We start from the raw sequence: 25671 nt of genomic DNA, 5'->3' as shown, positions 1-25671 counted from the left end.
GCTGGTTACTGCCACTGGTATTGAGGACCTAACCTGATGCCACCCTAGACGGTTATAATGTGTACGTTGCATAAATGCAATTAGTATACAGCTGCCACTTTAAAAAAATGTAGAGGAGAACACAAGCTTGATGACTGATACAGTATATTACTTTTCATAAGAATAAAATGGCCATGTGAATTAGAAGATTGTCGTGGTTAAATGAAGAATTTCTTTTTTGAAGACAAGACTGGGTATAACCATTATTTTAAATATGCTGCGGAGTAAATATGTTTGTTCTTTCGTAGTGTAGTGACCTTGGTGGCCTCAAGATGTTGTGTGCACAAAATAGATCCCACAGCTCAGATCTTGAGCGATTGTTCCCATACCCTTGAAAGGGAAAGTAGTTACTACAGTGTCAGCTGCTTGCCTTAGCTGCATGAGTTAAAAGAATGACTCTGTTGTTTATGCTGGAGCAGACTTCACAAGTGTGACATAGCCAGGAAACAATAAGGTTATCAGCCTCTCTATGAGTGTAGAAGTATGGAACATGAATCAGAAAAGTGAAGGGCTTTGGGAGAGGATAGGAGATGCAGCTGCCAAGCCCTTTCAGGCTGTTCTTTGACTGGCAATGAAAAAGGATTGGAAAAATATAATGGGCAAAGATCCCTCTTTTTTACCAGTCCATTCCAAGGCTTGTTCCAGTTCAGGCTGAACAGGGGTGCCATCACAGCATCAGGTTGGGGGCACACAGTGACATTTGAAGGCAGATATGCAGGTGCAATAGCCTGGCAATATCTTCCCAAGAAGTTAATAGAAAGGGTATGTGTGTGTTTGCTTTAGCATTCTTGAAAAATACACAATATAATTGCAAAAGTAAAAGGAAATAGCATGACTACTGCCTTGCTAAGAAATTTGGGGCCCAGCCAAGTCTCAGCTGTCAGGCTGAAGTAGTGCTACATTTGCAGCTCCTTTGTTCCAGTATGGATGAGATCATTCTTGAAGGCAAAATCTAACTTACAAAGTGTACATTGTGTCTCAGGTTGGAATGCTGTTGAATCAATAATAGGCAACATATAATAAGATGAGGAATTGCTTTGTTTCCAGCGGGGCAAACCGCTATGATGGAAAGCACATTGGTATAGAAAATAGCGTGCATGTAGATTAATGTGCATATGGTTAATTTGTGTGCATATGATTGTTCACAAATGTGCACACACTTGTTTCATTGCTTGAATGCTTGCTGCTGCTTGCACACATGCTGGGAAGCCCTAGCTAATTGTGACTTTTGAGCACCTGCATCCACCTACAGGTATGTACATCATGTGCACCCACAAGTAACTCACTAATAACTACACAGAGGTGCTTTCTTTGTAGATACTGTGTCAAATTAAGAGGTACTAATGGTGATGATTTTAAATTTATTTTCTGATTTTTAAAAAAGATACTTGCCTAAAATGTTCTTAGGGAAGCTTTTATCCAAACAGATGTGTAGGCAGCACAGGATTTTAAAACAATATATTTAAAATGTACTGAGTGCAGTCTGTGTGGGTATATAGACAAATTAGTGCAAGCTTCTCTCCAGTAGAGAGATCACAAAATTGTTAGTGGTTATTTTTCATTCTCAACTTGAACATAGATTCTTCTTGCAACAGCTGCTTTTTAACATAATTGCCATAGTGTTCATAGGCAAAATGTTGTCTGCAGAAAGTTTGACAAAACAAAGTATGTATGTTTGTGATTGTGTAGCTGACCACTTTGAGCAAAGTCAGTGTAACACAGCACATTTCTATCATTCTGAAGTGCCAGTGCAGTGGTTACTATGCTAGGGGGAGCCATCATAAAAATGCCAGAAAGCATTAACAATTCCTTGGGAGAAACAGTGCTGGTCCGATGGCCTGTGATGGCCCACCAGCACTGACCCCGAGCCCCTGGCCACTGGTGGAGGTGAGTTTTGTGGCAAGCAGTGCAGAGGCAGGGAGAGAGCAGCAGGAAGGCCATTCAGGGGCGGGAAGGGGCTGTTTCTGGGCAGAGTGAGGGTGGAACAGGACGAATTGAGCCCAGGAGAGGGCGGGATCAGCGGAGGCCTGCTCCACCATATCCTATCTTCCCTGTCAAGCCAGGCAGCCTTATGCAATGCCGTTCAGACTTCTGCCAGCTCTATCGCTGGCATAGATCTTAGTAACTCCATAATGCAGGCTGGGGCGTTACTCGGGATAAGGGGAAAAATATCCCACTGTAGCCACTGCAGTTGCCAAAACAGCAACCCAACAGAATCAAACCACTGAGTCCCAGTAACACATGAACCGCTGCATTCTGACCAAGCTGCAATTTCTGAATTGTCTTCAAGAGCAGCCCCACATAGCACGAGTTACAGCAGTGCAAGCGTGATGGACCACTGTAGCCAGATTCAACTGTATGGTTGCAGCTGATGCACCAGCTGAAGCTGGGCAAAGGCCTCCCAAGCCACAACTGCCACCTGGTCATCCACATTCCAAACATAGATATCTACTGGGCAGGGAGCCCTAAGAAGGAGTAGAAGGGAATTAGGTGGGCTCAGAGCAGATTTGAGTCTGAATGATCAGCCATACTACCACAGACTTTGCAGCACACCTGTACCTGATCTCTGCTAAAATTGTCTTAGCAGTTTGCAGGATTATGCAATTGATCAATCTATTGTGGAATGATTTGATTGTCTGTATGTGCTTCATGTGAGAAGGGATAAAAGGAAAACATGAGAAGATGTGGACAATATTAAATAAAAGTGATGAGGGTATGGGCATCACCAAGATGATGTGATGGTTGTGGTTCTCATCAAGTGGCAAACTTCTGGGAGTGGTAAAAAAGACTCAGGGTGATTTTCACCCTAAGTCTGCTGCCACCTCCCTGAACCCTGCCACAGATGGAGCCACTTCAATTAGCAGCATCCTACTTTCTTTTAGCAAACAGGAAGCAGTAGCATAGCTACAGGGGGAGTTCAGCACTAAGTTTTGCAGGGTGTCTCAGTGCGCCATATAAGCTGCCCCTCCCACTCACCATTGGAGCCATTCCCAGTGGCAAGAGCAAAGCAGAGTTGACACCTGCCAGGAATACTGGGAATGGCTCCAACAGCGAGAGGGAGGGGCAGCTTACATAGCGCATTAAAGTACCCTGCAAAACTTAGTGCTGTGCCCCCCTGTAGTCATGCTACTGATGGGAAACGAATCAGAAGGCAGCATGCCTTGCTCCTACTCCCTTACCTTTCTCCTTTTAACTCATATCTGCCCACATGTCTTATATGTTGTATGTGAACACCCACAGGCACAGATGGATTTTTAAATAAAAGAGGAAGTGTCAGATATGTGCATTCCACACTTCCTGTTTTATTGAAAGAGACCATGCAAACAAGGAGGGCAGGCTTTGAACAAAAAATTCATGGAATTTTCTGTGACCCTCGGATAAGTCTAAGGGGTTAAACTTAGGGGGGTGTCTGACTATAGTTTTGACTGATTTTACCCGAGGCCAGATCCTGAAAAATAACTTACCACTAATTGTTACCTAAGTACTGTACAGTCTCTAATTTATTAAAAACATAGTAAAAGATCATAAGATAAAATTTTTATTTTTTTTAAATTCTGGTCTTCACCACCTTTGTGTAAACACTATCTGTGCACTGTAAACAACATACCAGTAGAACAGTGGTTCTGAACCTGGGATTCATGTACTACCAGGGGCACTCAACAGGACCTTTAGGGGTACTTGAAAAAGAATGGCATAATGGCAGAAAAAGGCAGGTCGTGCTCCAGAATGTTTTGCAGGGGCAGCAGGGCAGAAAGGAAAGTAGCTAGTTGGCTGTGAAAGCCCCACCAATAGCTAGTTTTTGGTCTTCAATTCATTTATGAACCAGTGATTGAAAACCAGCACAGTAAAAAAGCTGAAACATAATATGGAAAGTGATCAGTCCCCCAGAATTTCTCACCACACTTCTGGTGCAAAACAGTGCAAAGGCAGAGTCTTCTGTTCTTCAAACAGATAAAAAGAGAAAACACTGTGATAAATACATGAAGTCTGAGCTTTCATATAGAGGAGATGAGGGCTTGTATTATTAATTACAAACATTTTGCTAATATGAAGGGTACAATTTATGGAAATGGGCTGCCAAGGGATATGCAGGTGAAAAAGGTTGGGAACCACTGCAGGAGAACCATGTATCAAATCCACCTTTAACGTGTCTGTTGTGTTAAGCCAGAAGCTCTACGTACAACATACAACCCATAACACATAACTGAGAGTGTGCAATTCAATTCACAGCAGAGAGATGCAGCTGCATATATTTGCAACTCTTTTTACTCAGAAGACCCATTGCTTTCCATGGGTGTTATTCTTAAGTAATGGTGCATTGAATTGTAGCCTGGGACTTTGCTTCAAGTGGAAAGGAGGATCCCATCTTGGTGTTGAAAAAAAACAGATCTCTGCTAAATGCCTTTGCAAAAGAGAACCAGGCTGCAACGGCATTTGCAAAATGGAACAGAGGAGAATAAAAGGTTAACTTTGGCTGGAATTTCCCATAGAAGTTACTATAGAAACTAATCTCTGCATTGCTTCTAATGACCCACTTAAGCAAGAAACTTTTCAGAGTTGAAAGGCTCTGCCCTCTGATTCACCCAGAGATAAGGCAAAGTTGGAGCTTGATTACTTGGCAAAAATTTTACTACTATAGGCGAGAAACCATATTTTAACAATCTTATTTTATGTGTCTTTGCCTACCCCAAATCCTGTCCTTCCAGAGCTCTCAGCACAGTGGTTCCTCTACCTCACTAGCGTCTACCAAAGTCTGCAGCTCCATGGATGAAAATGATGGACCTGGTGAAGGTAAAAAATGATAATAATAATTTTTGATGGATATGGCAAGCTTCTTCAGTATTTTTAACAGTTACATTTTTGTTTGATGTAGAGCAAGTAGAGCATTTAGAGCAAGTGTCAGCCAGCATTGTGGTTGGCAGTTGAGGTGCTTGCTCCACTCCAATCACTGGTGCAGGGATGACTCATCTGGGCAGCAGGCCCAGGACCTGGATGTGATGTCATATGCACATATTGTGGGGTTGTCAGCAAAGTCAGAAGTCAAAAGAAGGCATTGGGAGGGAGCTTGGAACAAAGAAAAATTTCCTGTGTGGATTCTGATTGTAAAATAAGTTAATCGTAACTGACTATGTCTATAATCAAACATAAGGACATTAAGGCCACTGGATCAGGCCCTTTTAGTTATCTCAGTGTGGCCCACCAGATGCCTCAGAGAGCACACACAGCAAAAAGAGACCTGCATCCTGTTGCCCTCCCCTGCATCTGGCCTTCTGAGTAGCCTATTTCTAAAATCAGGAGATTGCGTATACCGTATTTTTCGCTCTATAAGACGCACCTGACCATAAGATGCACCTAGTTTTTAGAGGAGGAAAACAGGGAAAAAAATATTCTGAACCAAATAGTGTAATAAAATATGTCTCTCCGCTGCTCTGTTTCCATGCTCCTTAGCATATTTTACTACCTCTAGTTTAAAAGGAATTTTATATGCTAGCCTTTTCTGCTTTATCATCCTTGCACTGGTAGAATGAGGTACTGTAGTATTTTTCTGCAAGTGCATTGTCACTAAGCAATGAACATTTGCATTACCACTGAGTGCCTGCATTTGCATTTCAATTTGCATTTGCATTACCATTGCATTTGCATTTGCATTACCATTGAGCACAGGCAGGACCCTGGTCAGGGGCAGAAGCACCTGCCAAGGAGGCTCTGCTGCCCTGAGAACGCCTGCAGCTTTGCAGTATTCGCTCCATAAGATGCACACACTTCCCCCCCCCCACTTTTTTGGGGGGAAAAAGTGCGTCTTATGGAGCGAAAAATACGGTACTCATCATGGCTTGTAACCTGTGACGGACTTTTCTTCCAGAAATCTGTCCAGTTCCTTTTAAAGGCATCTAGGCCAGATGCCATCACCACATCCTATGGCACGGAGTTCCACAGATTGATTACACGCTAGGTAAAGAAATATTTTCTTTTGTTGGACTTAACTCTCCCAACACTCAATTTTAGTGGATGTCCCCTGGTTCTAGTGTTTTGTGAGAGGGAAAAGAACATCCCTCTATTCACTCTATCCCCTGCATAATTTTGTATGTCCCTTCTCAGGTTCCTTTTTCTAGACTGAAGAGCCCCAAATGCTGTAGCCTTTCCTCATAAGAGAGGTTCCCCAGGCCAGTAATCATTTTGGTCACCCTCTTCTGCACCTTTTCTAGTTCCACTATGTCCTTTTTGAGATGTGGTGACAAGAACCGAACACAATACTCCAGATGTGGTCTCATCATCAATTTGTACAATGACATAATAATATCAGCCATTTAATTCTCAATCCCCTTCTTAACTATCCCGAGCATGGAATTGGCCTTTTTTACCACCACCACACATTGGGTCGACACTTTCATCAAGCTGACCACCAGCACCCTAAGCTGTCTCTCCTGATCCGTCACAGACAGCTCAGAACCTGTTAGCCTATATGTGAGGTTTTGATTTTTTTTGCCCTAGTGTGCATTACTTTACACTTACTTACATTGCAACGATCTGCTATGTTGCTGACCATTCTCCCAGTCTGGAGAGATCCTTCTGGAGCGCTTCACAATCCTGATCTTCACCACCTGGAAAAGTTTGGTGTTATCTGCGAACTTGGCCACCTCGCTGCTTCTTCCCATCTCCAGGTCATTTATGAACAAGTGGAAAAGCGCTGATCCCTGGGCAGGTCCTTGGAGCACACTGCTTTTTACCTTTCTCCATTGTGAAAATTGCCCTTTGACACCCACTCTCTCTTTCCTCGTCCTCAACCAATTTTTAATCCATAAGAGGACCTACCATCTTTTTCCCTGACTGTGAAGTTTTCTTGGCAACCTTTGGTGAAGGACCATGTCAAACGCCTTCTGAAAATCCAGGTATATAATATCCACAGGTTCTCCCTCATCCACATGCCTGTTGACCGTTTCAAAGAATTCTACAAGATTTGTGAAACAACAACCTTACAAACCTCTTAGAATAGTGGATGTTTCCGATGCTGTTATGGTGCTTCGTATCTCTCCTTTGGGTTCTGAGTCTGATATCTCTACAGGCATATCTCTAGTATGTCTAGAAGCAAATGTTGTAGTTTGAACTTTCCAACTGCGTGCTTTGTGGTGAATTTCAGGTGAACTGTGGTCATTGTGCCATGGTAGGTCTGCTCGACTCTACTTTGTAACAAAAGCATTGTTGCAGCCTTGCCTGCTTCTAGTGGAAGTCCCATTTAAATTGCATGGTGGGGTAGTATCACCAAGTGCCTGCTTGTACTCCTCTCCCGTTGCAACTCATCATTCTGCTCACAATAGGTTTAAAGGCTCTTGACTGCTTGGAACTAACAAGACTAGCTTTCCACCTTTTACTAAAGGTGCAGATAGCTACAAAAAAAAATTCCTCTATTGTTACAAATAGCTTAGAATTATTTTACTGGCAAGCATGATGTATTGTTGCACTTTTTAAATAGCACAATGGTGGCCTTAGATATAAAAGATGGTGCAAAAGCTTCATGACAGAAATTTAGTTAGTTTTTTGAAGAGGAGGACGCACTGCTGCCAAGTGTGAGGTCACCAGGCAGGGATGGGGCCTGTGGGTGGGGGGGGGTGGAACGAGGGTAAGGTGAGGGCAGGGTGGGGGGAGGAACCGGCTCAGGAAATGGGATAGAACTGGCAGAGCCCTGCTCCACCAGATCCTGAACTCCATTTCGGGCCTTCTCTCAGTCATTTCGGGCCTTCTCTCAGAACTCATTTCGGGCCTTCGGGCACAGTCTCTCAAGTCTGTGCTGGCAAAATAGCTTAATTGTGGGGAAGCTCCATTGTGGGGCTTGGGGCTTTCCCCAGGTGAAGGGGACAAAAGACCCCTTCCCCTGAGGAAACTCCCAGCAGCTTCCCTGCACCTGCTGGATACAGCAGTTGCAGCTCTGGTGCTGCTGCTTCAGCTGGCATCAGGAAGCTTAGGATTGGGCTGTGGGTTCTGTAATCATGTATATGTCTGCACAGTCACCTACATGCAGATGCATGTCTCCCACTTTACCATAACTGCCAGCACTTCATGCATGATGCGCACAGCAGTGGGCAAATGAAAGGGTATACAAGGTAACAGTGAATAGAAGATTGCAGTGATAATTTTCACTTAAAATTTTCCACTTAAAATTACAAAGTTGATAATTGCTTTGAAAAAGTAATCACATTTTCTGTGTTCTGTTACTTCAAGGAGCAGTTGAAGAGCTTTTGTTAGCTGCTACTATTTGAAGGGGCAATCCACAATATTTAACTGGTCCAAAAGCAGTTTTGTGGATGTGAAGGTTTATGGCTTCCAGCTTTTAGAAAATGTCATTGGTCATTTGCAAACTGTGTATTTGAGTACTGTTTGAAGAATAAGGGTACTTTAATGGCTACTAAAATGCAATAACTAGAAAACCTTTTTCTTTACTGTTTTGACTCATGATTTTTTTTAAGCATCTGGTGCCCAGGTTATATGTGATGGTAATATTATTGAGAACACTTGTTTAAAAACTAAATATTTAAGGCAGCAGGGAAAATGGCACTTATCACACGAGCAAGTTTATGGAGGTTTCCGTTTTCAGGATGTAATAAAAGAGCTGCTCGAGTGTTTGGCTTCTTTTGTAGATAGATTTAATTGTGGTGTGGTGAACTAGTCCAGTCTTCACTTGAGATTGGACTTCTCTGGAGCAGATCACCAAAGCATCTGTTTTTTATAATTGAAAAGAAATAGGTCACGTATTGCAACAGGATTTTTTTTTTTTGTAAATGTGTAAAACTGGGCCTAATGTCCAGAGGCTTAATTATTCATTATCTGCTGAAGCGCACACAATATCCGTGGTAGGATTCCTCCATTCAGCAAAATGAGAATGTTGGTTTTGAATGGCTTCCATACAACCCTCTCAGTTGCACAGTTCCTAAATTTGAGTATTCTGAATCGAGCCAAGATTTCTGTACCAAGTAATCACTGAGTAGGTTACATCTTGGCAAGATCTGCAGAGTAACTGATTGTTTTCTGTCTTTTAAATAATCCATGTTTGTATGTAAAATGTAATGTACGTTCGTATCTGTGTGTACACCTAAGTGCACACATATACATATATTTGGGTACTACTTAGGTTTATACTCTCTCTATGATTTCTGTGCAGAGTCTTCACCTATCAAATGTTTATGCCTAATAAAGGTTTTGTTGACTGTTGACATTATCTGCTGAAGCGCACACAATATCAGTGGTAGGATTCCTCCATTTAGCAAAATGAGAATGTTGGTTTTGAATGGCTTCCATTGGTTGTCTTAAAAGCAGAGGTAAAATATGTATTGTGTGCTACATCTGTGTTGCCTTTTCCATCAATAAAACTGTACTAATGATTCCTTTCAGAAGTGTCGGAGGAAGGCTTCCAGGTTCCAGCCTCTATAGCAGAGAGATATAAAGTTGGCCGGACTATAGGAGATGGAAATTTTGCCATTGTAAAGGAGTGTATAGAAAGGTGAGAAAGATAGTTTGCTTACTTTTGTTAAAGCAGTCACTAATGTTAGGGCTATTTGTGGATCACATATTTATTTACAGGCTCAAGTACAAATAGAATAAAGTAATGTGTTGGCTCTATACAGTATGTACAAAACAGAAAAAAAATACTCCAGCCATGATCAGGAAGAAACATTTTGTAGGAGAAATTTATCAAGTGAGTACTTTCATTTCTCCCGTCTCTGCTGTCCTTTCCTTCACCGTGCTCAATACACTCTTTCCAGGAAGTTGCTAAATATTTCTCATTACACTGACATGTCAAAATTTTTTCCCCCTGCAGTTGGAAAACAAATTCCTCCAGACTGATTGACAGGGACTTTATGATTCAGATCTGAAGCCACAGGCAGCAATTAGCCTAAAATGTTTCTTGTGCTTATCAAATGGCATTGTTAAGAGCTGTAAGTCTCTGATATTTTGACCTGCCTGTAGAACAAACTCTTTGCTGATTGACACGAGTCCAGACTGTGCATGTCCCATACTTCAACACAAAGTGATGTCACTCACTGCCACTTAATCCAAAACTCAAGGTGAATCAGAATGATGAGACCAGTGCTGAATGCCCAATGAAACTTCTCACCCTGCTGCACCTGTGCAAGTGAGCACAGCTCAGATAAGCAGAAATTATGCCAATAAGCTGTTCAGCCTTGAATTGAGAGCCAGCAAGGAACCAAATAAATACATCCTGTTCAGAACAGTGTTATTACTTGTTTTCTGGCTGGGCTCTGCATGCAACTATAGCATCTACCTAAATGCAGAGTTCCTTATCCAGTTAGGAATGTGCATGTGAAGGCTTCCTAGTTTTGTTGGGCTGACCTGTGTTTTTTTGTTTTGTTTTGTTTAAGTCACTACTTTACAAACCACCCTGGCTTTGCCATTTATAGGCTAGCAGTGTTTCCAGAAGCAAATATAATATGCAATATATACCATACAGGCAGTGCCACCCTTGGGTAGGACAACTGAGGCAGCTGTCCTTCTTTTCTTGACCAATATATGACTTTAGTAGGGTGTGGTGAGAAGAACTGAATGTGGGTGGGCAGAACAAGGGGAGGGATGTGCTGGAGATGGTGGAAAGTATCCCTTCCAGAGCCTCCCAACATGTCTCCTTTGTCTCCTCAGACTTGTGCCTAGTGGTTCAAGGTCCAAGGAGACCCATTGGTGACCGAGGAACTTATGGATGGGTAAAGGGAAAACTTTTTCCCTTCCTTCTCCCAAATCTCCAGTTGCCGCCCCCCATCATAGCATGCAGTGCAACTGGTTTTTGCACAGCTGCATGCTATAGTGGGAAGAGAGTAGAATTGGGCTGTTCCTTCATTCTTTCATTCATTCTTGGTAAGAACAGAAGAACAACCCCGCTGGATCAGGCCATAGGCCCATCTAGTCCAGCTTCCTATATCTCACAATGGCCCACCGAATGCCCCAGGGAGCACACCAGATAACAAGAGACTTGCATCCTGGTGTGCAAGTCCTTGCATCCTTGCATCTGGCATTCCGACGTAGCCCATTTTTAAAATTCGGAAGCTGCACATACCCCTTATGGCTTGTAACCCATAGTGGATTTTTTCTCCAGAAATTTGTCCAGTCCTCTTTTAAAGGCATCTAGGCCATATGCCATCACCACATCCTGTGGCAAGGAGTTCCACAGACCAACTACATGCTGAGTAAAGAAATATTTTCTTTTGTCTGTCCTAACTCTCCCAACACTTAATTTTAGTGGATGTCCCCTGGTTCTGGTGTTGTGTGAGAAGGTAAAGAGCATCTCTCTATCCATCCCCTGCATAATTTTGTATGTCTTAATCATGTCCCACCTCAGGCTCCTCTTTTCTAGGCTGAAGAGGCCCAAAGGCTGTAGCCTTTCCTCCTAAGGAAGGTGCCCCAGCCCAGTAATCATTTTAGTTGCTCTCTTTTGCACCTTGGTGAAGAAGTGTAAGAAGAAAGCAGGCAACCATTGCCAAATAGCCCATAATATCAATGTAGGTAACATGTCCTTAAAGTTGTACTGTATTACTTTTTAGTGAGCAGTTAAGTGCGTGTGTGCATTACTGTGTTACTGTTCATTTTTAATATATCTGAAGTTCTCGTTTCAGATAACATTTTTAAAAATATGAGAAACAGCCCAATCTTGTCCAGGATTGAGTTGCTGGAGGCAGTGCTTTACAACAGCAGAGGAGTCTTCTGTTCTTGTAAAATGGCTGCCGCAAGAGGTGGCAGTGCTCCAGCCCCGCTGATGGTCCTTGCCGTGTTCAGAAAAGATAACGCAGTGATGAGGGCAGGGAAGGGGCAGGAAGGAGTGGATCAGTAGTAATGGCACATTCTGAATCCTATTCCCTCTTTTCCAAGTCTTCCTGCCCGTTTCTTTTCCTTGGACTTGCGCCCGATAAATAGCTGGTGCAGGTTCAAAGACAAGAGGAATTGAGGAGCAAGAGGCTTATGGTGGAGTAAGGTGAAAAAATTCCCCTTTCCCAACCAAAGCTACCTGATCTGCCCACCCCCGACACACTTTTTTTGGGTGTGGTTGCATTGGCAGGTGGAGGGAAATGGATAGGAGTGGGCTCTTAATCTTTCATGCGTGCAACCCAACTTTGCTAAGTCCACAATTAACTCATAACAACTGCAGGAAGTTTATGTGAAGGGCAACTAATAGGAGACATATCAGGAAACGCTTTCATCCACACTCAGTGAGAAGCTCCTTCTGAGAACTGAAGGGATGCTGAGCTCATGGCAAGGCCCCCCCCCCCCCCGGACTCTTTGCATTAGGAGAATGCTTCTTCTGTCCTTGGAGGAAACTTCCATTCATGAACAGAAGCATTACTTTTAATGCAATCCCTTGTGAGTGCTTTATAGACTTTGTGTGGTTCTTATCATGAGTCCTTTTCTTCTTTTTTATGTGAACCTCTTCAGAATAAATGCAGGCATATGATGATCACTTTTAGATGAAATGGTGCTGTCTTTTCTTGTAGCTCTGTCAAGAAGCCCTCTAGTGGGGAAAACAAACAGGACTAAAAAAAAACAACCCAGAAATTACTAAGCATCGTTTACCAGCCCTGTTGCTGAAGAATCCAAGTGTGGCAAAATATGTTTGCTTTTTTGTTGCTGTTACTAGATCTCTTTATATCTTTTACTTAATCTTTTGAAGCTTTCCTTCACTGCAGAATGCTGCACGTGGTGTTATGTATTAAAAACCTTTAGCCACTTCCAGCAAGTTGCTCTTGCTCTTGATCTCTCCAAAGATCACAGTGGCTCCTAACAGTAACAACAGAATTCAGCAGAAGCTGTATTATGTGAAACAGACTATGGCACTTATGATGTTCCTGCTGGAGATTTGCTCCCAAGCTGTTTTCTCCCAAGCTTGAAAATGGAATAAACCACCAAGCAAATATGTACATCTGTGCTTCTTTATGAAATCCTTATTAAAGTGAAGAAGCACCATATGGCCCTTGCTTCGAAACAGTATAGCAGCATCCTTTCAAATAATTTTCCATGCTGCCTCTGCTAATACTAACAAACTGCACTACAAGTATTTCATTTTCTGCAAATGATAGAACACCTTGGGAAATCGCAGACCTCCTGTGCCATGTCCAGGTTGGCCCTTATTTTACCAGCTTTGGGTCCTTCAGTGTCACTTCCAATTTAGTTCCTTCTTTAAAACTATTCAGTAGAATTAAAGTACTTCTGTTGCTTCTTTGTAATCTGTTATCTCTTCGCTTTCTGTCACTTTTTTCCGCCAAATAACCTAACATTTGGGCATGCAAAAAGTTTCTATTCCAGCTGCCTTGCTTCAAGCATTTTTCTTGAGATAAGCCTGAACAATTTTTGGTAATTTACTTGGTAGGACCAGTACTAATCAGATTGATTTGAAAACAGAATTGATAACTTCAGCTTTCTTTGCTCTGTCTCTTCTCTTCTCATTCTCTCTCTCTCTCTCTCTCTCTCTCCCTCTCTCTCTCTCTCTCTCTCTCTCTCTCTCTCTCTGATTAGGTCAACTGGTAGAGAATATGCTCTGAAAATCATCAAAAAAAGTAAATGTAGAGGAAAAGTAAGTACGGAAGCTCCACAGTGTGCAGTAGTTATTTATTTATCTTGGAAAATTACTACTGTATTCAGGATAAATCAGGATTGATACTAGCATTTGAATGTGCTGTGCCTTGTACAATAACTCAGCAAGCATTTACCCTTGTAGTTCTGTTTTCTGGAAGTCTGAGCAATGAAGGCTAGTTGCCCATATAGTGGTTAAACATTGAATTAACTATTTGTCTTTCTAAACCTTGTATTAAAGCCCCCAATTGTCATGATAGTTAGGTACTTTGCAGAATTGTTAAAACACAAATCATGACAATAATTACATCTGTATAATATAATAATGAGCAGCATTTTACAAACTAAATAGGCTGTGATGTTAATAGTTCTGTAACCAGGATAATATAGTTAGTGTTGCTTTGCTGCTTGGAAAAATACGTTTTGCATTAGAAGAATTCTTAAGAGTTTAAAGGACTGAATGACTTCTCTGTGAAATGAAAATACAGTCTTTTCCTTAACCCTTCTCCAGTTTCATTTTTCATGCTTATTTGCCTCCATACTTGACCAACAAAGATGCTGTTGGCGGATCTTTGACATTGGGTCATACATTAAGTTGTAAGGGTCTTAACGTTTTGAAAAGTATCTGTGAATCGTGTATGCAATTCCATCAAACCCTAGAGGGAGAAGGGAGAAGAGAATGTTCTCTTTTCATGTGTGGTTTTCATTTTGTGCCAGGAGCATATGATCCAGAATGAAGTATCTATCTTAAGAAGGGTAAAGCATCCCAATATTGTTCTTCTGATTGAGGAGATGGATATGCCCACTGAATTGTACCTTGTCATGGAGCTCGTAAAGGTATGTGTTTGTTAAAGAAAGATCACCTGTGTCTCCTTTATTTAACCATGCACAGGGTTTCCAATCTGAGAGCAAAACAGATATGCTAGATGTGAGTATCCAGTCCAGGGATCAGAGCCTGATCCAGAAAAAAAGAATCTGTGAGTGGAAATCTACTTCAAGATTCTTTCTTGATCAGGAGCATGGTGGCATGGACGAATGAAATAACTTCACTTCCTATAACATATGCAGACATTCTTGAACATATTACTCTTCCTTCTCCAGTCCCCATTGTTTGTGCTTCTTGTCAGCCTCTCCCCAGGATCTCAGGCATGGCTGCTTCCTTTTACCTAGCTACCCAGAATGTTACCTAAATGCCCATACATTTCAAAAGTCTCCTCCTTTCCTCCCAAATTTAATGCTGAATATAAGAGACATCCCAAGGGTGCATCAACTGGTGTGGTGCTTACCTCGTGGAGCTCAGTGTTCTGGAAGTTCAGGGGTCATGTAATGATGTCACCTTGTCGTCCTGACCTTCCACCCTATTTCATTGCTTTTATTGAGATTGGTCTGCACAGTTGTTTTGTGTTCTCATGAAAGCGCAAGGCATCTGGGCCCAGAGAGTCCAAAAGATCATGAAATGGAGGCTCGGGTGGTGTGGTGTCACCCCCAGCGGAGGTGAACACCTAGTGCATCTTGCACTAGCCACACCTCCGTAGTTGCATCAGTAACTTAATTATTTGTTGTTGTTTTTAAAACAACATTTTGTTAGGTGTAGTTAAGTGTGTCTATTATCGGCAACAGACAAAATGTAAATGTCTTCATTAGGCTCTTTGATGCACTGACAGGCTATGAGAGCTGTCTTAGGGCCCAAACCTATCCAACTTTCCAGCATTGGTGCAGCTGCAATGCAGCTCCAAGGTAAGAGAACAAATGTTCCCTTCCCTTGAGGAGGCCTCTGTAACTGCCTTTCTACCACTGGGTGCAGCGCATGCCCCATTGGCATGGCTGCACTGGCACTGGAAAGTTGGATAGGATTGGGCCTTTAGATAGTGCTGGTAATTTTTATTCTTAATAAGTTATCCTATTAGTTATTTAATAACAGAGAAAACGTTGCTACAATCTTTTTCAAGTCCTGAAGCATACACAGTTGGAAGGATGTAAATTGTTGATTCAACAACTGCTGCCTGTATCCACTGCACAGAATACACTGTTACAATTGATTATCCATCTGCTGTGGCCTGGCTTTTGAAGACCTGAGTTTAAATCAAGTCCGCAGATGGGAAAGATATCCAGCAGGAAACATCTGAAAGTGGTGGAGAAACAGTTTGGCAAATGCCCCTTGTTACAGTATTAATTACAGTAGCAAGTTTGATATAAGTGGTGGCTACTGCTACAAACATGTTGTCATGTCATGGCAGACATGTCAGTCACCACTGGATAAAAGGCCTTAAGTGCGAGGAAAGCACTTCATAAATACAAACACAAACACGTTGCAAGTAGTGCTTGTGAAAAGAAGAAAGGAATGGGTTGCTGGCATGCTGCCATTGTACACAGTGAGACCAAATTATTATTCAAGCCTAGTACTGGTTTAGTTATTTTAACAAGCATGATTTATTGTAGGGTTTGCTCCTGCTGTTCAACGATCTAATTTCAATTTCACATGAGAAAAGGAATATTACAGCATTCTTGCTACAAGCCAGTAAATAAATAGGTGGCTATTGTACTTCTGGATTTCAGTGGACGAGTGTTCATAGGTTTTGGGTTTTGCTTTTTCTTTTTAAAAAGAAAGTACGTTCAGGTATTGGTGGTAACTTGAGTTCAGTAATATGAGCAGAGAGAACAATAAAACTGAAATAACATCCTTGGATTATCTACTATAATGCTTCAGTGATGGCTGATGACCTGGTATGTGAGTTAGTAAAGCATTACATGGTAAGGTTAGAAGAACTCTGAGGCTGCAATCCTACCCACACTTACCTGCGAGTAAGCTCCACAGATTGTAATAGACTTACTTCTGAGTAGACATTCCTAGGCTTGAGTTCTAAATAAAATTAAAAAGTGAACTCTCGTGTGCCGCACAGAGTTGGCTGTAATATTAGCTCTTCAAGGCAAGGGTCTCAAACTCATACAGTGGGCCGAATAGCATTCATGATGCCTGCTGAGGGCCAAAAGTGTTGCCATTAAGCAGGAAGCGATGCCATTAAGCAGGTGATGACCAGAAATAAGTACTTTTTTCTTAGAAACTCATTAGATAAAAATGACAGAAAAGAAAATATACAAATTATTTTCAAAATATAGGAGAGCCCAATTATCATGTGGGCTACCCTTTCAGCAGTGATACCTGAGCACAGTCAGCTGATGATGTTGGTGCTAGGAGAGCCCGTGGGCCTTATGTTTGACACCTCTGCTGTAGGACATTAGTCCAAACTGTGAGTTCAGGACATTTGGCATAGAGGCAATACTATGTAAATACTATATAATACTATGAGTAAAAGTGGGCAGAGACAATTGAACATTGACTCCTGGGGCTGGATTAGGAGACATGGAACATCTATGATTCAATTACCTGATGTCTTCATTTTTATCTATATGCAGCCACAGGGGAAGGGAGCGTCCAAGCTTGATTAGAGCAGTAATGCTGGGTTTAATCCTTTCATCCAGTCTATCTGTTGGCCTAATCACCCCCAAAGCGGCTGTTACCTGCTGCAGGAAACATGCAGGTACCTGTATTTTTTGCAGGTACACTGCATGGCTAATAGCATTTTCAGGGAGTGATTTCATTCAGGAAAATGTTGCATGAAGGAAGTGGTAGGTACATTGTACAGGAAAGTAAACCCTGTATAATTAAACTAGAACCAGTAGCATTTAAATGAAAATAGATATGTCAGGACATCTGATAACAGATCTCTTGTCCCTGGTACAATTTGGTCCTGAGAGGCCAGAAGGAATAGATAAGAATGGGGACCCATGTAAAGCCTGCAGGACAAGGTGCCATAGCAATAGCAGACATACCTAGGGAAAGGAGAGTATTAAGCAGGTGACCTGGACAATTAAGGGACAGATTAAAAAGGGACTTTGGTGATGAGATTAAAGCAGTGGTTCCCAGCCTTTAAGGCTGAGGAACCATTAAGTTCTTGTGGATTCTGCTGGGGGTAGTGACTCGACAGCAGCAGAACTGTGGGAATTGTGCCACTGCTGAGAAAAATGGGGGTTTCCACTTACCGGAAACCCTCCAGAAGATGCGGAAGGGGCGTGGCGCCTCCCTGTGCTTCAGAACTACTTCCTTAAACAATCATGACCCGCTTCCAGTTTCATGAGTAAGATTTTCTAGAATAATTAATAAATACTTTTTAAGGAAAGATATTGCAATCCTGGTAAACATGTAGAACTCAAATCCAAGATGCATTTCCAAACCCAGTGGGGCCTGTTATCAGAAGTGGAGCATAAATGGGCCTTCTTGCATATGGATCTGCTGATCTTTCGACCATGCATTTGAGGAAGAAGATACTAGGGATCACCAGAAATCACCTCCCACCTCAATGGCCTATACACAATTGCATTGTTTGCTTTTGTGAAGCAAAAGATACAGAAGACACAGAAACTAGAAAAACCCTGCAGCGGGTAGCAAAACCTCATAGGAGAAACTTGGCAGTAGCAGAGGCAGGGCGGTCTTTCTATATACAAATATGAACCAAGTTTTGCCTAAAGCTTATAATGGATTCTGTTTGAAACCTTGTTTTTTCTCCCAACCTGCAAAAACCCCTGGGTTTTTTTTTTATGGCTGCAAAGGTTCCAGTTGTCTCTGGTTACCTCTGCTTCATATTCTAGCAGCATAGTCTAATCAGCTCACTGATTAGTTTGGGGGGGTGGGGGGAGAAAATAAACTTTTGGGAGGAAGAAAATAAACCTTTTGAATCAGAATGAGAGATTCCCCTTTCCCTTGATACCGCCTCCTTCCTCACTGCCTAGGCAGGCAGTTGCTAAGAGGAAACATGGATGTTGCAGCAAATAAATTTTTGTTAATGCTGTAACCAGAATGCCCCCCCCCAAATCTTTCTGCTATGTCTTCTAGCAGTGATAACCTATGTATGTCTACTCAGAAGAAAATCCTTTTGAATTCAATGGAGCTTGCTGAAAGAACAATGAGAAATCATAAACAATCATAAATTACTTACAACAAAAAAATATACGAATACAATTTATCATGCTTTTTGTAATTCCAGTAAATAAAAAACAAAGACTGTTCTGCAAGTCTGTTGTACATACTTCCAAAGTTAAAAGCTTGGTCATAGTCTGTCACTAATTAGCTTGACTCTTAGCATCCCAAGTTTTCTTTATCCTGCTGAAAGGACTGATATGATCCCAGGTCTGAATTTGTGATTAATACAATTTTTGCTTCTGACCAGGAGTTTTTGTAAACCTTTCACCTTGTTGGCTCATTCATTGCCTGAGTCAAAGGACACACCGGTGATTCAGTACCCGTCTTAGCCTCGGGTACTTAGCCTCTATTATATTTTAGAGGTTTTATGGCCACTCTAACCCCTTTTATAGTAATTGCTGCCTCGGCCCTCTCTGTGTTAGCTTGGGTAACTTTAGGTGAGGATTCCAAGAATAATGCTTCCTGTGGAAGCATTCTCAGAACTATAAAGTGACCTATAATGATCCTGAAAAGCTAAAGTTACCTCTTGTGGGTTATTTGTCATTTTAGTCTTCCAACATATGGAGGAATACATTTTTCCCTGTGTTCTTACATTTAGCATTTGAAACAGTAATTTAGAGATTTGTCTCCAAACTGTAAGTACATTTGTCTTGAACTATTCCAGCTCCTCTCTAATTTACAAACTGTCTTATAAACTCCAGCTGACTTTTTAATACTGAATACTTTAATAACATCTGAGGATCTAGTGTATTTCTATACGTATGGCACAATCCTATTGAACAGTGTTTCTCAAACTGGGTCAGGATCCACTAGGTGGGTCGTGAGCCAATTTCAGGTGAGTCCCCATTCATTTCAGTATTTTATTTTTAATATATTAGACTTGATGCTACCGTGGTATATGACTGCATCTGGGGAAATGTTACAGCTCTGTACTTTTAATAGGCTACTGTGTGCTTTTTACGATAGTAAATAGAACTTGCTCCTGGGTAAGTGTGGGTAGGATTGCAGCCTGGGATTGTTAAAAATTCCTGCTTGATTATGTCACTTCTGGTCATGAGATCACTTCCAGTGGGTCCTGACAGATTTTCATTCTAAAAAGTGGGTCCCAGTGCTAAACATCTGAAGACCACTGCTACTGAAGATTTGTGCCAACAAGGCAGGCACTCTGCCTGCGCATGCTGTTGCCAATTAAGCAACATGCCATTAAGCACATCATACCAGTGCAGAAGTTAGTGGCACTGGTGGGAAGGCCAGCACCATCCCACCAGCCCCAAATCCAGATGGAGAGTGTGCCAGAGCAGGTAAGGGCCTCTCTGAGAAGCTCAGGGGTGGAAGGAAGGTGGGGAGGTGGTGTAATGGGGCAGGGGAAGAATGGGATGGGCAGATCAAGCCAGGAGGGTCAGGATTGGTGGCAGTGGTGCACACTGTCTCTTATCCCCCTTCCTGGTCCAGATATGCCAACATGAGACAATGTAGGCTTGCACTGACTATTTAGCAGACTCGGGTCCAAGTTGCCCCATTGCAGCAGCAGTGGCTTACCCCAGGGCAAGAGGAGAAATGACTCCTTACCCTAGCATTGCAGCTTCCCCCATAGGATGCTGCATAGCTTGTGCTGACCCCACTGCATCAGTCTGGAGGGGTTAGGACTGGGCCACCCATTTTGCTTCTAGCTATATTCACTACTAGTAGAGCTTTGGATTTTTTGGGACAAGAATACTATGCAAGAATGCTTTTGCAGTGCTCCATATAATGGGCCATGTTAGTCCTTTGAAAAAGTTCATAACTTCATGAAGGTCATAGACAGGGACAGGGAGGCTTGAGGAGGGCAGGGGAGTGGGCGGACAGTGGTCTGCAAGAGATAGACCTCACTGGATCCATTTTACAGCCTGCCTTAACCCCATTCCCTTCTTCAGACATAGACCAGCTTTGCAGCTGGTGTGAGTCCAGGGAGATCCATAAATGGCAAAAGGTTTACCGAGGAGTACGTTTTTTACTTGCCTCTCATTGGTGTTCTGGTCACCCCACCAACACAACATGCAGCACATGCTCCTTTGGCATGGCTGTATGCTATAGCATGGAGGGGGGATAGGATTGGAGTCCTACAGCACAATGCAGCTGTATGCAGGATTGGGTTGTGCTGTAAAAGGTTTTATGACCGCAGAAGATGCTTCTGCTATTGCGAAACAGCTGCTGATAGAGCACAGAGTGGAGTCCCATCAGTGGCCATTTTGGTCACGCTGATGAGAGTGATGGTAGTGCTCCCAACTGTCACTTGACCGATCCATGGACACCGAAGGAGGTAAAGCAGCAGCAGGGACGGGGAGGGGGAAAATGGAGCAGGAAGGGGAAAGAATGGGGGATGGGGAGGCTGTAGAAAGGGGTGATCCCATGACAATGGCACATGTTGGACCCTATCCTGTCTTTGTGTAATCTCCCTACCCCTTTCTGTCCTTGCACTTGCACCAGCTGAAGAGCTGGTGCATAACAGAGAAGACCCATTACAGAGTGGGAGGCTTGCAGAGGGGTAAAGGGATTCAAATTCCCTTTTCCCTCCAAGCCTCCTGATTCCCCCCCCCCCTTTTGCTGGATAGGGCTCCTGTCTATTAACATTTTTCAGTATTGATCTGAGAAGCAGTCTTGTTAATTTGATCCCTGAGAATCTATTCTGTTTAGTGGAATCGCCCCCACAGAATTCACCTCCAAGAACCACTTCCCTTGTGCAGCATATTAAACTTGATCTATTAACCTTTGGAAAAATCCTGCCTGTGTCTGTTGAAGCCCATAAACACATTGTAATGTGTGACTTTAACCAGCAATGGGCAGCACCACAATGAAATATCTCCCTTCCTTCTCTGTTTGTAAGATCTGAAGCTTTCTGTTCTTTGGCTAAGAAATATTTTAGAAATTTGAAGCAGGGCTTCCTTCAGGGTTCCTGAGCTGCTTTTCTTTTTCTTTTGATTTGGTATCCTTCTGACAGCTGCAGGTTGACAGTGTCGGAGACCAAAAAGACGGACTCTGGGCAAAATGGCCTACTTCATGAGAGGGAAGGACCAAGGGAGGTGATCAAACTTTCCCAGTCCTTACTCCTGTAGCAAGATATTTTTCCTCTCTTGAGAAGCGACAACTCTTCTAAGTGAAATTCAGTCAAGGAAAGCACAATTGATTTGAATATAATATTGATTTGAGCATAATTGAACAGGTTAGGATAATAGTGGTATATTGCTCTCTGATCCCTAACATACAAGCACACATACACTCTTACAAGCTCTAAACCTCAGGACCTTACAGTCAGCTGTTCAATCTGGATTCAGAAAGAAGGGCAGTTAATTCAGGAGCAGCAGCAGAAGCTCCCCTCTATCTTTGATGTTCCATCTTTATTCTCTTGGCCAGGACTGGAGCTGTTCTGTCTTCTCATGGGCCAGGCTCAGTCCTCAGCCCCCCCCCCCCACTTTCACCTCCCATCACCTGTTCTTGGGTCGTGTTGAACTGAAATTTCCACATCTCCTCTCCCCAATATCCTGGGGGTTGGTTTGGCCCCTTTCTGTCTTGCTGACCCTGTAGCATTTTGTATGAAACTTCAATTATCTCCTCCGTTCTCCATCAGACTGTTTCAGTGTGCAAACTTGGATCGAATAATGCCCAGCAACATCTGCTTCATTCCCTCCCCCTCTTTTTCTCCCTTTTGTTGTTGTTGCTGTTTCTTCTTATTTTGCCTAACAACCAGTCTGAAAAAAAGAGTTCTGGTGAAGTTAAAGTTTTTCTCACTTCTTTGGACTGCTTAACTGTTTCTTATAAAGATTTTTAAAATGATATTCTTGATTTGGGGGTGTTTTTATTTTTTCCCTTCCTATCAGAGCAACACCGCTACCTGCATTTTCTGTCTATTTAAGCATGATGTTCCTGATTTTTTTTTAACTGGTCTAGAAGAAAAATGGTAATGGATAGACTAGTATTTTTCCAGAGCTGCAGAAGAACAAAAGATCTAAGCATACTCATACCTTGAAAGCTAATTGAAAAAATAACTTACAGAGAACGATACATTGTTTCAACCATAAATGCTTAGTACCCTCTGGCTTTTAGGGGAATTTTTTTCTCAGATCCTCTAAGTAGCTTACTGGAACATATTGAACTCATATGGATGGGCATAAATCATCATGTTCTGAATTATCACTAATAAAGTGTGAGAAAAACTTAAAATATATTCTGATGTGGAAAAGTGAACAGTGCATTTCTTTTAAGTAGCAGCATCTTAACTGACTACAGCTACAGCAGCTTAACTGACTACTGCTACAGCTGACTGCAGTAAGGCCATCCTACATGATCAACAGGCTCACAGAAAAACTGTTTGTGGATGGGACTGATTCACACTGCAGGTGTAGTTGAGAGAGACTTTCATGGCTGAACGAAACCCCCACAAAACCATGGCATATTTAACCCCCACCCCCGCAGTGAGGGCTATTTAGGGGAAGGCTGACATCCAGTTTTCTATGTGCAGTGAGTTTTGTTTGATTTTGCAAGGGACAATCTACTAATGTGACCTGCAGCCTAAAGTGATACAGTAGCATATTAATTACTGGGGTGGTGGGGGAGAGAATAGGAATGGGTTGCTAGTCATTCAACATATTCAACCATATATCGTTGATAGACTTTCCACCACCATCTTTAACTATTGGAAGTATCCTCAAACTATATGACACCATATTGTCATTACTAAATCTCTGTGGAATGTCAGCAGCAGTTCTGTCCATATTCTCTGGGATAGTGTTAATATGTCACAATTACTTTATTTCAGGGAGGAGACCTTTTTGATGCCATTACCTCCACAAACAAATACACAGAAAGGGATGCCAGCGGGATGCTCTACAATCTAGCCAGTGCCATCAAGTATCTTCATAGCTTGAACATTGTTCACAGGGATATCAAACCTGAAAATCTACTGGTAAGTAAAACATATAAGCTGCATGCAATCCTCTGAACGCTTTCCTGAGAGTAGATCCCACTGAATTCAACAGGATGGACTTCTGAATAGACATGCTTAGGATTGAACTGTTAGTGTGTTTTGGAGATTTCTGTTCACAGAAAAACTTCAGTAGATTTCCGATTGTCCAGCAATCCTACTAGTCCAGCATCAAAATTATCCAGGAGCACTCCCTTCTCAGAAGCAGACTCCTGACCTCACCAGGCAACGTGCAGGCTCAATCATGCCTGGCTTGGTGATGGCATTGCCAAGACAGGCTACAAAAGCAGCTCAGGTACAACTCTAGCAAACTGGCAGTAATGTAAGTGGCAACACAATTGTTAGGTCTAGGCAGTAAAGACAGTAGTGACCCTCATTGCTATAGTGATTTACTGCTTTTTCAAGATAGATGGTTTGCAATGTGGCCAAAATCAAACATACTGAACCTGCTAAGTAGTCTAACACATTTTGTTTAAACTTTTTAAAGGTTTAAAATCAAACCCCTTTATGCAAATTATTGCAAATTATATGCAAATTATTGCAAATCACTTTGTGGCTCCAAAAAAGCTTTCTTTGAATTACATGAAAAAACACTCTGCTCTTTATAGCTTTAAATTGCTAGGTAATCTCTGTCAGTGTTTGATAATCTTTAAATCTTATGGTTAAACTTTCATATATCCCAGCCAGCCCTGTGTGACCTGCTTCTTCCCCAAATCCACACAAGCATCCTTGCATTCACTCTAGCTGGGCATCAGGATTCCTCTATTCCAAGCTGCAAGCCCACGTTCCCAGGGTCTGGTGCCCCCTAAACCAGGGGTCTCCAAAACCTGGCCTGGGGACCAGATGCGGCCCACAGCGAGCCTCTATCCAGCCCACGGCCAGCCTCTTGTCCCCTGAAAACCTCTGGCCCACTCGACTGAACATGACCAGAGCTGTGCTCTGATTGCATCTAGAGGGTGTTCTGAAGCTAAATGAATGAGCCCACTCATTCATTAATTCATCTAAGTTCCATCTCTAATTTATTTATTTAAATTTTACATTTAAAATTTTTTTCCGGCCCTCAGCACTACACCAGATATTTCATGTGGCCCTCTGGCCAAAAAGTTTGGAGACCCCTACAACTATAGCAGTACCTGCCTTAAAACTAGAGTCTTTTGAGATGTTTGAGAAGAACTGGGAAAAGTTCTTACCTTATCATACCTTACATTAAAACTAGAGTCTGTAGTACAGACTTGACTAGAAGAGAATTCCTTCATATCTTCAGATCCATTTCTTGGCACAGTGAAATTTCCCTTTCAGAATTGTTCAGTGTAGCTTCGTTCTGCCAGGACTAAAATGTATACCTGGGCCATTCCATGTATGGAACCATGACTTTTCCCATTTTCTTTCATATTCATTTTATCAAATAAGAAATGTGAAATGCTTTGTGCACTTAGAAAGAAAAATAAAGTATTATCATTTATTATTATTTCATATACAACCTCCTTGGTTGTACAGCCCTACAACCTGGGTTGCCAGGTTAAATAATTGAATGAAGACCAAACTAGATGTGATGATGGCAAAATCATATATTTAAACACAGATTTGCTCCAATTATGTAGGATTGTGTCCATTTTTATACAGGAAAAAGAATGTGCACTGAATTCTCCCTGAGCTCTCTGTTTTCTTTCCAATGGCCCCACTCTCCAAGTGGTTTTCTCCCATCTCAGATTTCTTCTAGTAGTGGAGGTTGGCCAAGGAGAGTGCCTTGTGGAAGACAGAGTCTGGGGATTCACAAATGGGGAGGATTTGTGAACCTCATCTGTGACCCATATTCATACCTTCTCCATTTCTGTACAATTGGGGAAGATTTATGCGTAAACATATGGGTCTAACACAGCGATTTTCAACTGACAAGGCACTAAAATTGTCAAGGCACACCATCAGGCTTTTGACAATTGACAAGCCACACCATGCTGCTGGTAGGGTGCTCACATCCCCCATTGGTCCTACTAATAAATGACCTTCCCCAAAATTCCTAAGGCACACCTTTGGACCACTCGCAGCATACTATTGTGCTACAGCACAGTGATTGAAAATAGCTTGTGCTATCAGACATCTGTTTTTGCCCAGGATTAAACATGCAGGTTTGTTG

The 25671-nt window shown here is 42.2% G+C and overlaps 1 protein-coding gene across 3 annotated transcripts in view; it reads left to right on the top strand.

Moving 5' to 3' along the window:
- The window catches only part of DCLK1 (doublecortin like kinase 1), a 283656-nt gene that overhangs the window by 218182 nt on the left and 39803 nt on the right, over positions 1-25671 (top strand). For all 3 annotated transcript variants that reach the window (XM_066620144.1, XM_066620145.1, XM_066620147.1), the window contains 5 exons: positions 4746-4830; positions 9424-9532; positions 13546-13603; positions 14320-14439; positions 23373-23519. In XM_066620144.1, the coding sequence (XP_066476241.1) occupies positions 4746-4830; positions 9424-9532; positions 13546-13603; positions 14320-14439; positions 23373-23519 (519 nt within the window). The remainder of the gene's footprint in view (positions 1-4745; positions 4831-9423; positions 9533-13545; positions 13604-14319; positions 14440-23372; positions 23520-25671) is intronic.

This window comes from Tiliqua scincoides, chromosome 3 (assembly GCF_035046505.1).
Source record: "Tiliqua scincoides isolate rTilSci1 chromosome 3, rTilSci1.hap2, whole genome shotgun sequence".
Classification (NCBI taxonomy): Eukaryota; Metazoa; Chordata; class Lepidosauria; order Squamata; family Scincidae; genus Tiliqua; species Tiliqua scincoides.
The sequence above is the reverse complement of the archived record's forward strand: the minus strand, read 5'-3'. Positions and strand labels throughout refer to the sequence as shown.